This window comes from Vombatus ursinus, unplaced genomic scaffold (assembly GCF_900497805.2).
Source record: "Vombatus ursinus unplaced genomic scaffold, bare-nosed wombat genome assembly UNPS02014773.1, whole genome shotgun sequence".
Classification (NCBI taxonomy): domain Eukaryota; kingdom Metazoa; phylum Chordata; class Mammalia; order Diprotodontia; family Vombatidae; genus Vombatus; species Vombatus ursinus.
The window spans coordinates 2717539-2733208 of NW_020954551.1; the positions used below are offsets into that span (position 1 = coordinate 2717539).

General features: G+C 43.7%; 1 protein-coding gene across 3 annotated transcripts in view; it reads right to left on the reverse strand.

Moving 5' to 3' along the window:
• DNAH12 (dynein axonemal heavy chain 12) overlaps positions 1–15670 on the reverse strand; it is a 185719-nt gene that overhangs the window by 128077 nt on the left and 41972 nt on the right. For all 3 annotated transcript variants that reach the window (XM_027863810.1, XM_027863811.1, XM_027863812.1), the window contains exons 19-27: positions 14633–14827; positions 11865–11986; positions 11492–11774; positions 8827–8946; positions 7552–7708; positions 5759–5931; positions 3153–3305; positions 2484–2723; positions 1061–1306 (exon numbers count right to left, since the gene is read on the reverse strand). In XM_027863810.1, coding sequence (XP_027719611.1) covers positions 1061–1306; positions 2484–2723; positions 3153–3305; positions 5759–5931; positions 7552–7708; positions 8827–8946; positions 11492–11774; positions 11865–11986; positions 14633–14827 — 1689 coding nt within the window. The remainder of the gene's footprint in view (positions 1–1060; positions 1307–2483; positions 2724–3152; positions 3306–5758; positions 5932–7551; positions 7709–8826; positions 8947–11491; positions 11775–11864; positions 11987–14632; positions 14828–15670) is intronic.

Genomic DNA, 15670 nt, shown 5'->3' on the forward strand with positions numbered 1-15670 from the left:
AACTGCAGTGACTAATATTTGCCCCAAAGAAAAGAAGGTGAAATACACTTCCCTCTTATCAAAAGAAAGATGGAGTACTCTGCATACAGAGATAATTATACATCCATAGAAAAAGTCCCTTTGTCAGTAACTGTTCTTTTGTGTTACAAAGGAAGGTTTGGTGAGGATGATGGATAATGTTTTTTAAAAGGCATCAAAGAAACATAGATTTAAAAATAAAATAAAACTCTTAACAAAATTCTAATAACATATAAACTATCTTAAAAGTTTATGTAGAAGGTAAAGTAGTATATTGGTACATAAGGTCTTTCTTATAAATTATCATTACTGTAATGAAATTATCATAATAAATTTACCACAATGAAATTACCATAAGTGAAATTGCCAATACCATGCCAATACCATTACCATAAATTTCAATACCATAACAAAAAGGGAATTATGCAGATGATTACTTTATTTCAGAGTTATAATAAGGAATTTCTGTAACCAAAGAATGTGCTACAAATTCTGCACAGTCAAGCATAGGAGCAATGACGCTAGGTGGGCTGGGGGAGCAGCTCACCCCAGCCCATCACCTGGTAGCTGCTTACTTTAACTAAATATTCTTACCAACTAGGGCACCGATGGGCAACATGGCATGGGAGAGAGAGGGCTGGCTTCAGAGTCAGGACAATCTGAGATCAGCTCCTGCCTCTGACATACCCTGGCTGTGTGACCCTAGGTAAGTCACAAGCCTTCCAATTACAGACAGGGAAGGCTTCCTGTAGAAGGGAGGATTTTAGTTGGGGCTAAAAATCAATTCATATAAGTAGAAGACATTTCTACACTGGAATTTCCCCATATTGGTGAAACCATAGGCAGGGGCTCATCTCTGATCTTCACTCTCCAAAGAACTATAAACCCTACCAGAGGTGTCTAAATTTGACCTTCAGGGACAAAGTCCCAATTGCCTCACCCTAGTTACACCTCATCCTTTTTCCTCCCCTCCCATCAAAGTCCCCACAGGAGCAGAGCTAGATCCCCGTCCCAACTGAGGAATAATCTCATGTGTCCTTACAAGGACATCTTCATTTTCATTTGGAAATTTCAGCTTGAGATTCCCAGCCGCCACCAGCACCGCTTTGACAGCTCGCATGCCATAGTCATAATGAAACTGGGATGAAAGCTGTTCCGAGCACAGCCTGTAGGTCATCACAATCTTCACTGACAGAGGTTTGGCATTTAGAAACCCGTAGGAGTAGAGAGAGATTTCCGCAATGAGGGCATAGTTGGGCACCATCATGGCCACCGTCCGGAAGAGAACCTACCGCACCGTCAGAGAGAAGATAGTTTGATTTATTGCTAAAGACAGAAACAACAACAAAAAAATTGTAGATTACCAACAACATGTCTATTCACCACCCCGAGGCAGCTCTACCAAGGTTCACCCTTCCTCATCAAAAGGGAAGAGGAAGACTGATCACTGTTCTCAGGTCACCTGGTAAACAGTCTAAGAATTTAAACAAATAGCTCTCTAACAAAAGCAATTTCAACACAGCAAAAGTAAAGACGGATTATAGGTACACGCCACTGGATTTGTCAAATGTCACTGATTCCGGTTTCTCTCTGAATGGAAACTATGAAATGACTAGAATCCACAAGCAACATCTACATAGACCCAACCCACAATGTGCTGGTAGTGATATAGTGAACAAATGAGTCCTGCCCACTTCCTTTACAGAAAAAGGAGAGTTTGCAGAAAGGACATCCTTCAGGAGCCCAGACTTAATGATCCATCCATTGGTCAATAAGTATTTATTAATATTAACAAAAGCCAGGATTAGCAGGCATGAGTGAGCTGTAATCAGCACCATAAGAAAACCTCCTTCATCAACAAGATAAATGATCACAGATTTACTGGAATATCTAATTCTACCTCACCGAGAGCAAAACAGACAAAAAAAGAGGTTTCAAACAAATGAGAGAAAATTACAAAAGTTCTAATAGAGTTGGTTATAAAGAAATAGTCACTGGGAGGTGGAGTGGCATAATACAAGATGTGCTGAATGTTGTGTCAAGCAAGACCTGGGTTCACATCCTGCCTCTGACAATAAATTGTGACTTTAGACAAGTCACTTTTCTCTGCTTAGTTCTCTCATCTATAAAATGGGGATAATAATACCTGGGATAATCCTCCCCAGGCTGTGGGGAAGATCAGTCTAGACAATCTATGAAAAGTGCCTTGCAAACTTTCAATCGTTGTATCAACACTCAATGCTTATTATTATCATTCTCTTTTTTTTTTTATGGAGTTCAGCTAGAAAGGGTCCTCCTGGGAAAACCCCACCATTTATCATTCTTTTCATTCCATTTTCAGTGAACTTCTGCCCCAGTGGACAAGTTATTTTTATCATCTGTTATTCATTATCATTTTGTTCTCATCTTTGCCTTCTCATTGCCTGTTTCTGGGGGAAGAATTCAGAATTTTTTTTAAACCTTACCTTGAGGTTGTCTGGCAGTTCAGAGCGCCCAGCATAGCCAGGATTCATGGTAATTGCTACAAAACAGTTGGGATTGAGCTTCAACTCTGTCCCCTCAAAATTAAACACCTCCAGTTTCAACTGGATGGCTCTCTGGATGCAAAGGATCTGCTGAGCAACCACAGACAAGACTTCCAGCTCAATTCGATTAAATTCATCAAAACACGCCCACGCACCAGAAGAGGCCAAACCTTTAAAAAACTAGAGATGAGAGAAAAACATGGTTGTTTTCTGGTAGATGAACCGTGGAGTCACAGAACCTCACAGCTGATAGGGAGATGTTGGCGGCCATCTAATCTAACCCATAGCTGACCCAGAGTCTCTCTACAACATCCCACGCCAAGTGGTCAGCCACCCCACACTTCAAGAGGAAGAGCCCCCCAAAGGGGCACCCCCACCACTCTCTGAGTCAGCCCATTCCATCCTTGGGCAGCTCCAATCAGGAAAAGCTCTGCCACTTAAACTTGCTTAAAATTGACAATTAGTTCACATAAAAGGGTCAAAGGATGGAAGCTGTATCTGTATAGCTACACAAAGATTAGCAAGATAGTATCATTCTCAAACAAGACTGAGCCATCCACATAGATGGGCCACTGTGCCATGACTTAACCATCGTCTGACGTTGATTACCTTTCCCATGGCCAAGTAGTCTAAGCCGTCGGAGCAGTTGAAGACAACGCACTGGACAGCCAAGGCTTTGGCCAAGTCCTTAGTAGTTTCAGTTTTTCCTGTGCCCGCTGGGCCCTCAGGAGCTCCACCAAGATTTAAATAAAAGGCTCCTATCTGGAAAAAGCAAACACTTTATTCAAAGTGAATTAATTACTTATTATTAAAATATTCCCATGCTTAATATAAAACATGATCATTGGCAATCTGTTTATAAAAGCATCATGGCAGTCATGACCGTCCTCATCCAACACTGCTGGGAGGCTTGTGACAGTGTATGCTGTCAGCTCCCACGTGAAGATTCTGGGAGAGTTTACACGATCAATACTAGATGAGTCATTAGCTTGCATAAGATTATGAGGCTCTAGGTTGAAAACCTCAGAATGTGCAAACAACTCAGCGCATGCCAGTAATCAGGCACTAGGCATTTGATAAGCACCTTGCATGGGACAGGTACTGTGTTAAGCAAGGAAAATGCAAAAACAAAAAACAAAAAATACCAAAAAACCAGTCTCTACCCACAAGGAGCTAACATTCTAAAAGCAACCTTCTCTACTAAGAAATTCAAAGACCTTTGTCTGTAGAATATAAACTCTGGGACTACAACTACCCATCAAAGAGTGAACCCAGGTGTCCAGCAGATTGACCTATGTAGCAAAGTCTAGGTACCTTGTGAAATATGTCCAATGACCATACGACCTGTGGGGCCGTTAGGTGGTGCAGTGGATGGAGAGCCAGGCCTGGAGTCAGGAAGACCTGAGTTGAAATCCAGGCTCAGACACGTATTAGTTGCGTGACCCTGGACGAGTCATTTAACCCTGTTTGCCTCAGTTTCCTCATCTATAAAATGAGCCAGAGAAGAAAATTGCAAACCCCCCCCCCAGTATCTGCCCAAAAAACCCCAAATGGGGTGACGAAGAGTCGGACACGACTATACAACAGCAAACAAATGACCTGCCCAGATCGGTCTGGCAGCCAGGCAGCAGTCATCCAGTTGGCCCAGGCCAGCAGCCAAGGGATAAGCCCCATCTAGGCAGGCAGCTGCCAGGACAAGTGACCCGGCAATCTGTTCAGTACAACCTCAGAGTAGCCAAGCAGCCCACTAACCTCACCCCAGCCCCAGGGGACTGACCACCTACTGGCCTGAGAGTAGCAAACCTATCCAGAACAGGCAGCAGACTCAAAAAGGAGCCAGCCCAGCGGGGTGGCAGAGCACTTCATCTGTCCTGATGCTCACTTTATGAAGATTCTCCAAAAGACAGGCTGCACCCCAAGGCCCAGATGTTCTGGAGCTGTGAGTCACCTCTATGTTTGTCTCACTAGCATAGACAATACATTAAATCTGAGGCCCCCTTTCCCCACCAAGGGCTCAATGTCCATTTGTGGGAGAAGGCACTTCAGCTTTGGGTGGGAAGACTTTGTAACAGTTCTTACCGTACAATCTCAGTTAATGCCTTTACTAAGAGAAAAAAAAAAAAAAGAAGCAGCAGCGGCTCACAGAGGGTAGGGATAACTTCCATCTCTGGGTCCCCAGCAGCTAATATAGGATCGGCACAGAACACCAGCTTAATGATGCTCGTGGTTTTGAACTGAATATCTTACATCTCCCAAGCATCCTTATGAGACTGATAGAAGACCAGATCTACCTCCTCTGAATACCTGAGTTGTTTCCACACACAGGCAGTTATTGGCCATCTACAAGGTGTGATATCAGGGACAATGAAAGCACAAGGTGGCCCAAAATGACCCCCCTCCTCTGCCATCTGCCATGACACTTTCCTCCCTTCACACTGGAACTAAAATTCCCCCCACGCAAGCCACACAGGCGGGGACACTGCCACCAGAAGAACACTACTGAACTGTAAGTGGTCCCTAAAAGGGAAGAGAAGTCCATCTCCCATTAGCCACTGTTAGCCATGACTACATTAGCTGGCTGACACACTGGAAAACACCAAGGACTTAACCCACCCTGCTGGAGTTTAAAGACAGGCCAAGAGGTTCTCATTAGAGGTGGTCCACGGACAGAGCATGATACCATCTTAAAGAGGATAAACCCTTGGGACGTGTCCCTTGAGGCGGACAGTGTCAAGGGGAAAGAGTTGGAAGTACCACATGGGAGATTCACAGAAGACAAATGATCCATTTGCTAATATCACCTTAACCTTTCACATATTCCTTCAGTCAATCAGCCGTTCAACAGGCATTTATTAAGCATCTGTTCTGTGTCAAGGACCACACATGGCACTGGAGACATAGAGACAAATACAGTCTCTATCCTTAAGGGACTTACAACTTTCGGGAAATGGGGAAGGAGAAGAGACCCACCATGTAAACAGAATGATAAATACAGAATATCAAATAACTAATTTCAGGAGGGGGACACTAGGACCTGGGATAGCATGGGGGGCATGATAAGTCTCATGAAGGAGGAAGCGCTTACATTTAATTTCCATGAGACATACAGAAAGGTTACTACATGACCACACCTTACACATGAATTTCAAGGCTAACATTTCAATAGGGATACGACTTCAATTTCATTTGCTAATCGAGTGGATGCAGAAGCCTACCAAGGTCCGGTAGCATCTGTCCGTTAGAGGAGTGATGACAAGACGAGGTGAGTTGCCAAGGTACTCATAGGCATATTTGACATTGCAGTTAATGATTCGAACCCGGACATTCTCCCACTCCCAATAATATCGTAGTTGAGCAAGCCACTGGAAATCTGTATCAGTTGAGACCCCTAGGAAGACCAAAATTAAAATGAGAAGAAAAAAAATCCTTCAAAGGGGAAAAAGTTTCTCAAAAAAAGAGATACTCTAGTTTACCTGTCAGATCTATGGAGAAGGGAAGAATTTATGACCAAACAAGATAGAGAACATTATGAAATGCAAAACGGATGATTTTGATTATATTAAATGGGAAAGTTTTTGCACAAACAAAGCCAATGCAATCAAGATGAGAAGGGAAGAAGAAAGCTGGGAAACGATTTTTACAGCCAGTGTCTCTGATAAAGGTCTCATTTCTAAAATATATGGAGAACTGAGTCAAATTTATAAAAATACAAGTCATTCCCCCAATTGATAAATGGTGAAAGGATATGAACAGGCAGCTTTCAGAGTTAAAGCTATCTATAGTCATATGAAAAAATGCTCTAAATCACTATTGATTAGAGAAAGGCAAATCAAAACAACTTTGAGGGATCACATCCCATCTATCAGGTTGGCTAACATGACGAAACAAGAAAATGATAAATGTTGGAAAACATGTGGAAAAATTGGAACACTAATGCATTGTTGGCGCAGTTGTGAACTGATCCAACCATTCTGGAGAGCAATTTGGAACTATGCCCAAAGGTCTATAAAACTCTGCATAGCCTTTGACCCAGCAATACCACTTCTAGGTCTGTATCCCAAAGAGATCATACAAATGCGAAAAGGACCCACATGTACAAAAATATTCGTAGCAGCTCTTTTTGTGGTGGCCATGAATTAGAAATTAAGGGGATGTCCATCAATTGGGGAATGGCCGAACAAGCTGTGGTATATGAATGTAATGGATTATGAGATACTATTATAAGAAATGATGAGCAGGCAGACTTCAGAAAATTCTGGAAGGACTTATATGGACTGATGTTGAGTGAAATGAGTAGAACCAGGAGAACATTGTACACAGTAACGGCCACATTGTGCAATGACTGACTTTGATAGACCTAGCTCTTCTCAACAATGCAAGGATCTAAGACAACCCCAAAAGACTCAAGATGGAAAATGCTACCCACATCTAGAGAAAGAATTTAGGAGTCTGAATGCAGATGGAAGCATACTATTTGCTCTCCTTTTCTTTCATTGTTTTGTTTTGTTCTTTTTCATGGTTCCTCCCATTAGTTCTAATTCTTCTTTACATCATGATTAATGTGAAAACATATTTAATATGAATGTGTAAGTAGAGCTTATATCAGATTGCAGGTAATTTTGGGGAGTGGGAAGGATATGGAGGGGGAGAAAATTTAAAATTCAAAATTTTATGGAAACAATCGTTGAAAACTAAAAATAAATTAATTATAAAAAGAGATATTCTCCTAATAGTCTAGTGCTATTTGTGTTTTTTTTTTATTTGCTCAAGTTACAAACTAAAGGAAACTATTTTGAAAGAGGAAAAATAGCTCTGTGCGGCTCCTAGAATTAGAGTTGAGCAGGATCTTAGAGGCTCTCTAATCCAAGCCCTTTATTTTACAAATGAGAAAACCAAAGTCCAAAAAGAATTCAACGACTGGCCCAAGGTCACACAGGCAGACCTACGGGCTTGTATAGACACCCTCTTGTTACCTGATCATGAAGATTTAAGAAAATAAGTTCCATACCCATTTCAATCATGTCCATGACAACATCCCGGGCGTGCACATCAATAGTGACCAAAGCACCAAGAGTGATCCTGGTCTGTTTAGACAATTTCCCTCGCACCAGGCTCACGATGTCATTGAGCTGAAGTTGAAGGTGCTTGTAGTATGACTTTAAGCCCTGCAAAAGGGAAAACACCCATTGTGAAGTTACCTTCTTTCAAAACATTCAATAGTTATTTAGACCAATTTTTAAAAATCAATTCTAAAAAAGGAGGGGCAAAAAGTAATAATTTTGTCTGTAGATCTAACAAAATATAAATAATATGTTTAGGGTGTTTTTTTTAATTTGATATTTATACATATTTTTGGAAAGCACTTCCCAGGCATTATCTCCTTGGCACCATGTTTTCAAATGGCAAGCAGAAATATTAAAATATGCAAATACATATTGATATTAATATTCCAATGGATCTAAATCAAAATATATCCGGTATCTCCAAAAGATTCCTGGCATTAAAAGGAGATGTTTTATATCAAAGAGAAGCTTGGCATTGTTGGAAGTGCTGCTCCATTTTCCAAATGAGATTCAGCTTTCTTCCTGTCCTATTCGGTCCAAGGCCCAGTTCAGCACTGCTTAAATCTATCTCCTCTCTGTAACATTTTACAAAGTTTTCTATTTCAAAGAGTATTATCCATGCCTGTCATCTCTCTCTACTAGGCAAGGTGATCGACTGAGTGTTTGTTGAGACAGTTTCTGGGCTCTTGTGGCCTCACAAAGGAAAATGACTTTTTCTTTATCCATTTCACATTTTTTAGCATCTATATCTCATTTGAATAGGTCAGGATAAAGGTGCTAGCATTATACAGAGTCTTCTTTTTGTCTTTCTTCTCCTAATTTATTTTCATTTTCATCTTTCTCCTATTGAGGGGATGGCTAATTTTTGTGTGGCCCCCAAATTGTGAACCAATCATTTTCTGCCTGTTGAGATAACTCCTTGCAGGTCATCACAATCAAAGAATTGGCCATGCCATGGCTGACCTGCTTCTGGACAGAATCTTGGTATCGAGCCAAGACTAGTCCTTGGCTGGCAGACACAAGGCCTCGACAGCCTGGCAGACCCTACTAGAGCTCGTCCTCCCCTGGCATGGCCTCTGAGGCCTCGGTGCTACATTCTGGCAATCGTGAGCAGGATTTTCAAAAAGCAAATCTATGTCACAAAGGCATAAACTAGCACTCTCTGGGAAACAGAGAAATCAAAAAGAAAGTTCCATTTTTAATTTCCCTAAAGACTTTACCTCTGGTTCACTGCTTATACTTTCTTGAGTTTGAATTGTCCAGTACATTTGAGAGACACAAAGTACAACCTGGCCAGGCCATTCTCGTACCCAGTCTTTTCTTTCTGATTGTGGATAAGCCTGAAAAATGAAAGCACATTTCTCATTTTCATTCTTTATCCTCAAACAAGCCATCCAAAATGTTACTCACGCTCAGTTCACAGATTTAATCTAACAAAAAAGAGGAGGTCGAACAGTTGAATGAAAGAACACACAGCAGCCGACATCTCTGACGTTGCTAAATCTGACCTCAGAGCCAGGAAAACCTGGGTTAGAGTCCCTGTTCTGACAAAAACTGGCTATTTGGGGCAGGTCAATTTTCTGAGCAACTCTTTAAGTCCCAGTGTTCTGGGCAAGTCTTTAAGAGTCTAAGCTTCAGGGAAGGTGCCAACCTGCACTGATAAGAGGAGTTTCCTCACCTGGGAGATCCTGATACCAGAGAATTCACTAGTTCCCATCTCTATCTATACATAAAGTACTTTAACTCATGTTCCTATGAGGAAACCACTACATAGAACGTAAGTAAAAATGATGGGAATCTGGGGAAGAAGTGACCCTTCTCTCTTCTACTTGGTGATACAGAAAAGCTGGGTGTTGTCCAATGTACTCCCTGGATTCTTAGGAAGGGGCTTTAAAAAGGACAGAGTACTGTGTGAACCTTGGGCAAGTCACTTAACCCCGACTGCCTCGCCAAAATGCAAAAAATAAAATAAAATAAGTAAAAAGGACAGAGAAAGCATTTCCCACGAACTAAAATTCTCTGGGGGAAGATGACCCAAGAGGGATGGGGGCTCATGGGAAGGAAATCAATTCTAGTCACTTTCAGTCATCAACGTCTGTACTGTGCTATCAAAATTGAATGAACATCCTTGCTGAGAACAATAGATGAATTGTTTTGGGGAAATACATTTTGGAGATGGGAGTTATTCCAGCGTCAAGTGTTTGTTGGGAAAGGTTGATTATGTCCACATAAAAGGCATCCCTACCTCCTAACTTAATTATGCAAAATGAGACATATTTGGCTGGGGCCAATAGGGGGATTTGCTTTGCTTCACTATGCTTCTTTGTACAAAGACTTGTTTTCTTTTTCCAGTGGGGTGAGGGGGGATGGTGAAAGGTAGGGGGAAAGAAAAAAATGCTTTATAATTGAAAACATATTTATATAATGTATCCCTAATTTTTCTTAATTTTAATGACACAAACACTAAAAATTTTTATGAGAAATATATTAAAGGAATTAGAAGAGGATTCTCAGTGTTTTAAAGTGTGCACACACAGACACACAGAGAAATGATGCTTCATTAGGAAAACTACAAGACCATGTGCCTGTCCTATTCAACTCCTAGAGCTGTTGTGAGGCTCAGGAGAGGGCCCTGAGAATGAAATTCAAGCACTTTGTAAGCATTAAGACACAATAAATATAAAGGAGGATTGTTATTGCTGGTGGTGTTATCCAGTGGGAGGGTGGAGGAGGGGTGGAGCACCATGGAGAAGAGTCAGACCTGTAATTTCATTGGTAAAGGGAAGTGTCATTCATTAAGTACCTACTGTGTGCTGGGTACTGCACTAAGTTCTGGGGATAAAAAAGAGGTAAAAGACAGTCCCTGCCTTCAAGGAGCTCACAATCTAATGTAAGAGATGAAACACACACAAACAAGTCTTATGTATAAGATAAATAGGAAATAATTAAAAGAGGGAAGGTACGAGAATGAAATGGAGTTGGGAAAGGCTTCCCATAGAAGACTGGAAACCAGAAAAGCCAGGAGCCAAAGATAAGAAGGGAGAGCACTCCAGGCATGGGGGACAGTCAGAGAAAATACGCGGAGCAGAGAGACTGAGAGTCTCCTCCACGAAACAGCCAGGAGACCAGTGTCACCAGATCAAAGAATGCATTGGCAAGGGAAGTACAAAGCTCAAGAAAACGGGAAAGTTGGAGGTTGGGGTGGGGGTGGGGAGAGGCAAGGTTATGAAGGCTTCAAATGCCAAGCTGCAGACTACAGCGTATTGGATTTTGGAGCAGTAGGGAGCCACTGGAGTTTATTGATTAGAGGTGATAAGATGGATGCAGCTGCACTCTAGGAAAACAGCTTTGGAGGATGGACTGGAACAGGGAGAGCCAGCAGGCCATAGCAATAGCCCAGGGGTGAGGTGAGGAGGGCCTGTACCAGGGGAGTGGCAGTGTCAGGAGAGAGAGAGAAAAGGGGAAACCAGCAGGCCTTGACCCCAATGCAGATCTGCTCCTTACAGTCTTTAGGGAGAGCCCTGGGGCCCTAAATGGCAGGAAACGTCAAGGGCAGGACTTCTCCACTTCCAGGATGCTTCTCTTTTTGAGCAGAAGTAGTCAAAGAAAGAACATTAAATGACTCAAAACTCATTACTATGATTTCCTGAGGCTTTTAAAAATTAAATATCACTACTCTGTGGCCAGCACATAGTAGGCCCTTAAATGTCTGCTGCCTTGACTAACACATAGTAGGCCCTTAATAAATGCCTGCTGCCTTGCCTAGCACATAGTAGGCCCTTAATAAACGTCTGCTGCCTTGACCAGCGGGCACTTAATAAGCGCTTGTTGACCAACGTCTCATTCAGAAGAACGTGGCGCTCTGGGGAGCCCTGGGACACGCACCACCCAGGACAAGGCAATGACTTGGTGGACGCTCTTCAGCATCAGGTCCTCCACCTGAATGAGCCACTTCTCGACAGCTCCTCGGGCCTGAGCCGTGGAGATGAGGGAGATGAGCTCCACCCGCTCGCCCTCGGCACTGTACATGGCGCTGATGTCCAGGTTGGGCAGGAACTCCAGCTTGGCGATGCCCTCGAAGCACTTCTTCAGGTGTGGCTGCACCCGGAGCGGGTCTTTGGTCTCGGACAGGATCTCAAGCATCTCATCGTTGGACAAGAAGAAGAAACTAGGGCGGGACAGGTAAACACGGGTGCTTTGGTCAGGGAGCAGGGGCAGCGCAAGCATCCGAACCACCCCCCACGCCCCGCCCTCGTACCGGGGGAAGAAAAGGCGCTTCTTCTCCAGGTAGGCATTCAGTCCTTTCGTGATTTTGTCCAGAAGGTCACTGCAGTCCTGCAGCTTCTCCAGCAAGCCTGTCAAAGACATGGCAGCGAGGACCTGAAAGAAGACAGGCTTGTGGTCAGACATGGGAACGGGAAAAGATCTCATCCGTGTAAGGGTCTCCCTCCTGTTCAACGAACGCCAGGAGCAAACACAGAACGCTCAGTTTGGCACTCAGAGCCATTTACAACCCTGCCCCCTCCCACCTTTCCAGTCTTCTGGCACCTCACTCCCCGACAGGTACTCCATGATCCAGTGCCTCTGGCCAGCTGGCTGTTCTCAAACAAGGCCCTCCTTCCCTGGGCTCCAGGCTTCTCTCTGGCTGCCCCCCAGGCCCGGAAGGCGCCCGTTGCCACCTCCTGGCTTCCCTGGCTTCTTCAGAGTCCATATTAAGATCCCATCTCCTACAGGAAGCCTTTCCCAAGGCCTCTTCATTCTAATGCTTCCCGTCTTCTTATCACGTCCTATCTGTCTTGCAGAGAGTTGTTTGTATGTTTTGCACCCATTTGTTTGTGGGTTCTCTCTCCCACTGAACTGGGAGCTCCTTGAGGGCAGAGGCTGGCCATTCTTTGTATCTCCAGCATTTAGCTCACTATCTGGCACGTAGTAGGTGTTTGATGTGTATTTATTGATTGATTAAGCCAAGAGCATGTGACTAGAGCTCAGTAAACTACAGCAAGGTTAGGAGAAGGTGGAGTTCTGTCAGTGGGAGGGGGCTCAGGGTTGTTCTGATTGGGTAAATCCACACCCCGAAGACTAACCAGACAGCTGGATCACCCAGAGAGAGGCAGAGCTGGGGACGTAGATGGCTGTCCACTTTCTAAGAATCGCAGGGAGCTTAGCATTGCCCCAGCACTGCTGCTCAATGGGATGGGGCATCCTAACCGCCAGGGTGAATATATGGCTAGCCCAGTGGTTAAATACAACCAAGACAGCAGCAAAAATAAATAAAAAATTAGACTGGAGCTTAGGGAAGAGATCACAGCTGCACATATAGATTTGGTAGCCAGCTGCATATGAATAATAATTAAAGCCAAAGGCATGAATGAGATCACTAAGGGACAGAATGTAGACACAGAAGGGAACAGGACCATGGACAGAGCTTTGGGGGACAGACACATTTTAGGAGTATGAGGAGCAAGATGAACCAATGAGGATACCTGAAAGCCAGGGTTCAACAGGTAGGAAGAGAACAAGGACAGAGCCCATCATAGAAGGCAAGAGAGATGAGAATTCCAAGAAGGAAGCATGGGTCAATCATGTCTAAGGTAGAAAGTCAAGAGTTATGAGGACTGGGAAAAGGCCAATGAAGGAGGCCAAGTGAAAAGTCATTGAGGACAATTGAGCAGAATGGGGAGGAGAGAAGTCAGATTGTTGGGGAGTTTAAAGAGTGAGTGGGTGGAGAGAAAGGAAAGGCAGCCGGTATGGTCAATTCTTGGCTAGAAAGGGCAGATGTCTAGGATAATAGCAGGAGCAGGGAGGAGGGCCAATAGAAGCGGGGCACATGAAAATGTCAAAAAGATTAATGAAAACACTGACGGCGTAGTTCTTCTGTGCTAGAGAACCTGCTAATTAAAATTAATTAGCTCGCCATTAGAATTCGAACTTGAGAACAGAAATTGTTTTTGCCTTTCTTGGTATTATTAGTGCTTAACATAATGCCTAGCACATAGTATGCACTTAATATTTGTTGACTGTCTTGAAATTTGACCAATCAACAATTATTTATTAAGCACCTACTGTGTACCAGAAGCTGAATTAGGCACTGGACATAGGAAAACCAAGATGAAACAGTCTCTGCCTTCGAGGAGCTCACACTCTATATTCAACAGAAAAATAATGAGTGACAATAATTGGTTCTATTCATGTTAAAAATATAACCGGCCCCCTTCCAACCTTGCCAGTCTTCTGATACCTTGTTATTGTTCAGTCCTGTCTGACTTTACTATCCATGGTTTTTTGGTGGGCAAAGATAGAAGCATGGTTTGCCATTTCCTTCCCCATTGAATTAAGGCAAACAGAAGGCAAGTGACTTGCCCAGGGTCATGCAAGTAGTAAATATCTAAGATTGGGTTCAAACTCAGATCTTCCCAACTCCAGGCTCACTGAGCCACCTAGTTACCACTCTGACACCTTATTCATGCCCATGTACTCTGTGATCCAGTAACACTGGCCTCTTTGCTGTTCCTAGCACAAGACCCTCCACCTCCTAGCGCCATGCCTTGTCACTGGCTATCCGAGATGTCCTCCTCCTCATCTCTGCCTCTGGCTTCCTTCAACATTCACCTTCTGTAATCCCACCTTCTGTAGAAGGCCTTTCCTGAGGGCAGCTAGGTGGCGCAGTGGATAGAGCTCTGGCCTTGGAGTCAGGAGGACCTGAGTTCAAATCCAGTCTCAGACCCTTGACACTTACTAGCTGTGTGACCCTGTGTAACCCCGATTGCCTAGCAAAAACAAAAACAACAACAACAATGACAAAAAAGGCCTTTCCTGGTCTCCCCCAACTCCCCCCAACCCCGTGCCTTCTTTCTGAGATTACCTCGAACCTACCAGACATCTATCTTCTCGTACATAGTCATTCGCATGTCGGGTAGATTATGCATTTGTAGTAGTGACTGATGCACCTCAGATAGGGAGGAGGTGTGAGAGCATCCTCATTATTCAGAGCCACCACAGCCAGCGTCCAGCCCCCAGCCCCCTTACCTTTGGGTCTTTGGCACAATACTTCATGACGTCCCTCCAATGTTTGTCCACCGTCTGGAACTGGCGCCCCTCCTCGGGCATCTGCTGCATGATGTCCTCAGAGCAGAAGATGGGCTCCAGGTACAGCCACTGAGCCTGAACTTTCAGCCACTCATCAATGGTTTCTTGGATTCTAATCAAACGGTCCTCCCAGGCCTTCAAATAATCACAGTTCCCAATTATGTAAAGATGATAAAAGACTGGGAACTTCTCTGAGACTCATTTGCCCCATCTGCAAAATGGGGACAATCCTATCTACAGAATGTGTCCCCCAGGGTTGTTGGGAGCCATCTGATGCTCCGCAAACTTTAAGTCTCGACCTAAATGCCCATTCCTGTTAGGACCAGCCAGGTAGGACTGCTGCCAACCTTCCCAGGCACATGAGAATATAGCCTAGGTCAGGGGGGTTCAACCCAGAGAAAGAGTTTTTGTAGCTTCTGAAGTCTGTTAATAACCGTGATGATTTGGGTAGCTTTCATTGTTTCTAACTCACATTTCTGAAAATGGGGTTTGCCATGGGAGATAATAAACTGCTGTCCAGGGTTAAAAAGAGTCCTGGATCTCAGGACTCCAATCTGGACTGAAACCCTGGCACTGTCACATCCTGGCTGTGTGACTTTGGACAACTTCCTGTGCCCCTCAGAGTTTCTAAGTAGTGCAAGGTAGGGTGCAAGGAGGAGGAACTATGGCACCCCCCCACCAGCTAGTCAATACCATCACAGAAAATAAGGGGCAGATGATGGCAGGAACAGGGTATTATTAATATGTCAATGAACTCAGAGAAACAGAGACTTGTATAAGGTGAGCGAAAACAAAGCAGGGTCAAAAGAACAAAACAGGAAAATATAGATGCGTGTATGCATACAAATATAAATACGTGTGTGTTTTTTTTAATGCAATGGCCAATGCCAATACTACACGATAATCAAAGATAAAAGGCACATCCTTCCTTTCTGTTACTAGTTCTTCAATTACAAAAGTGAAAAGGACAGGCTAGAG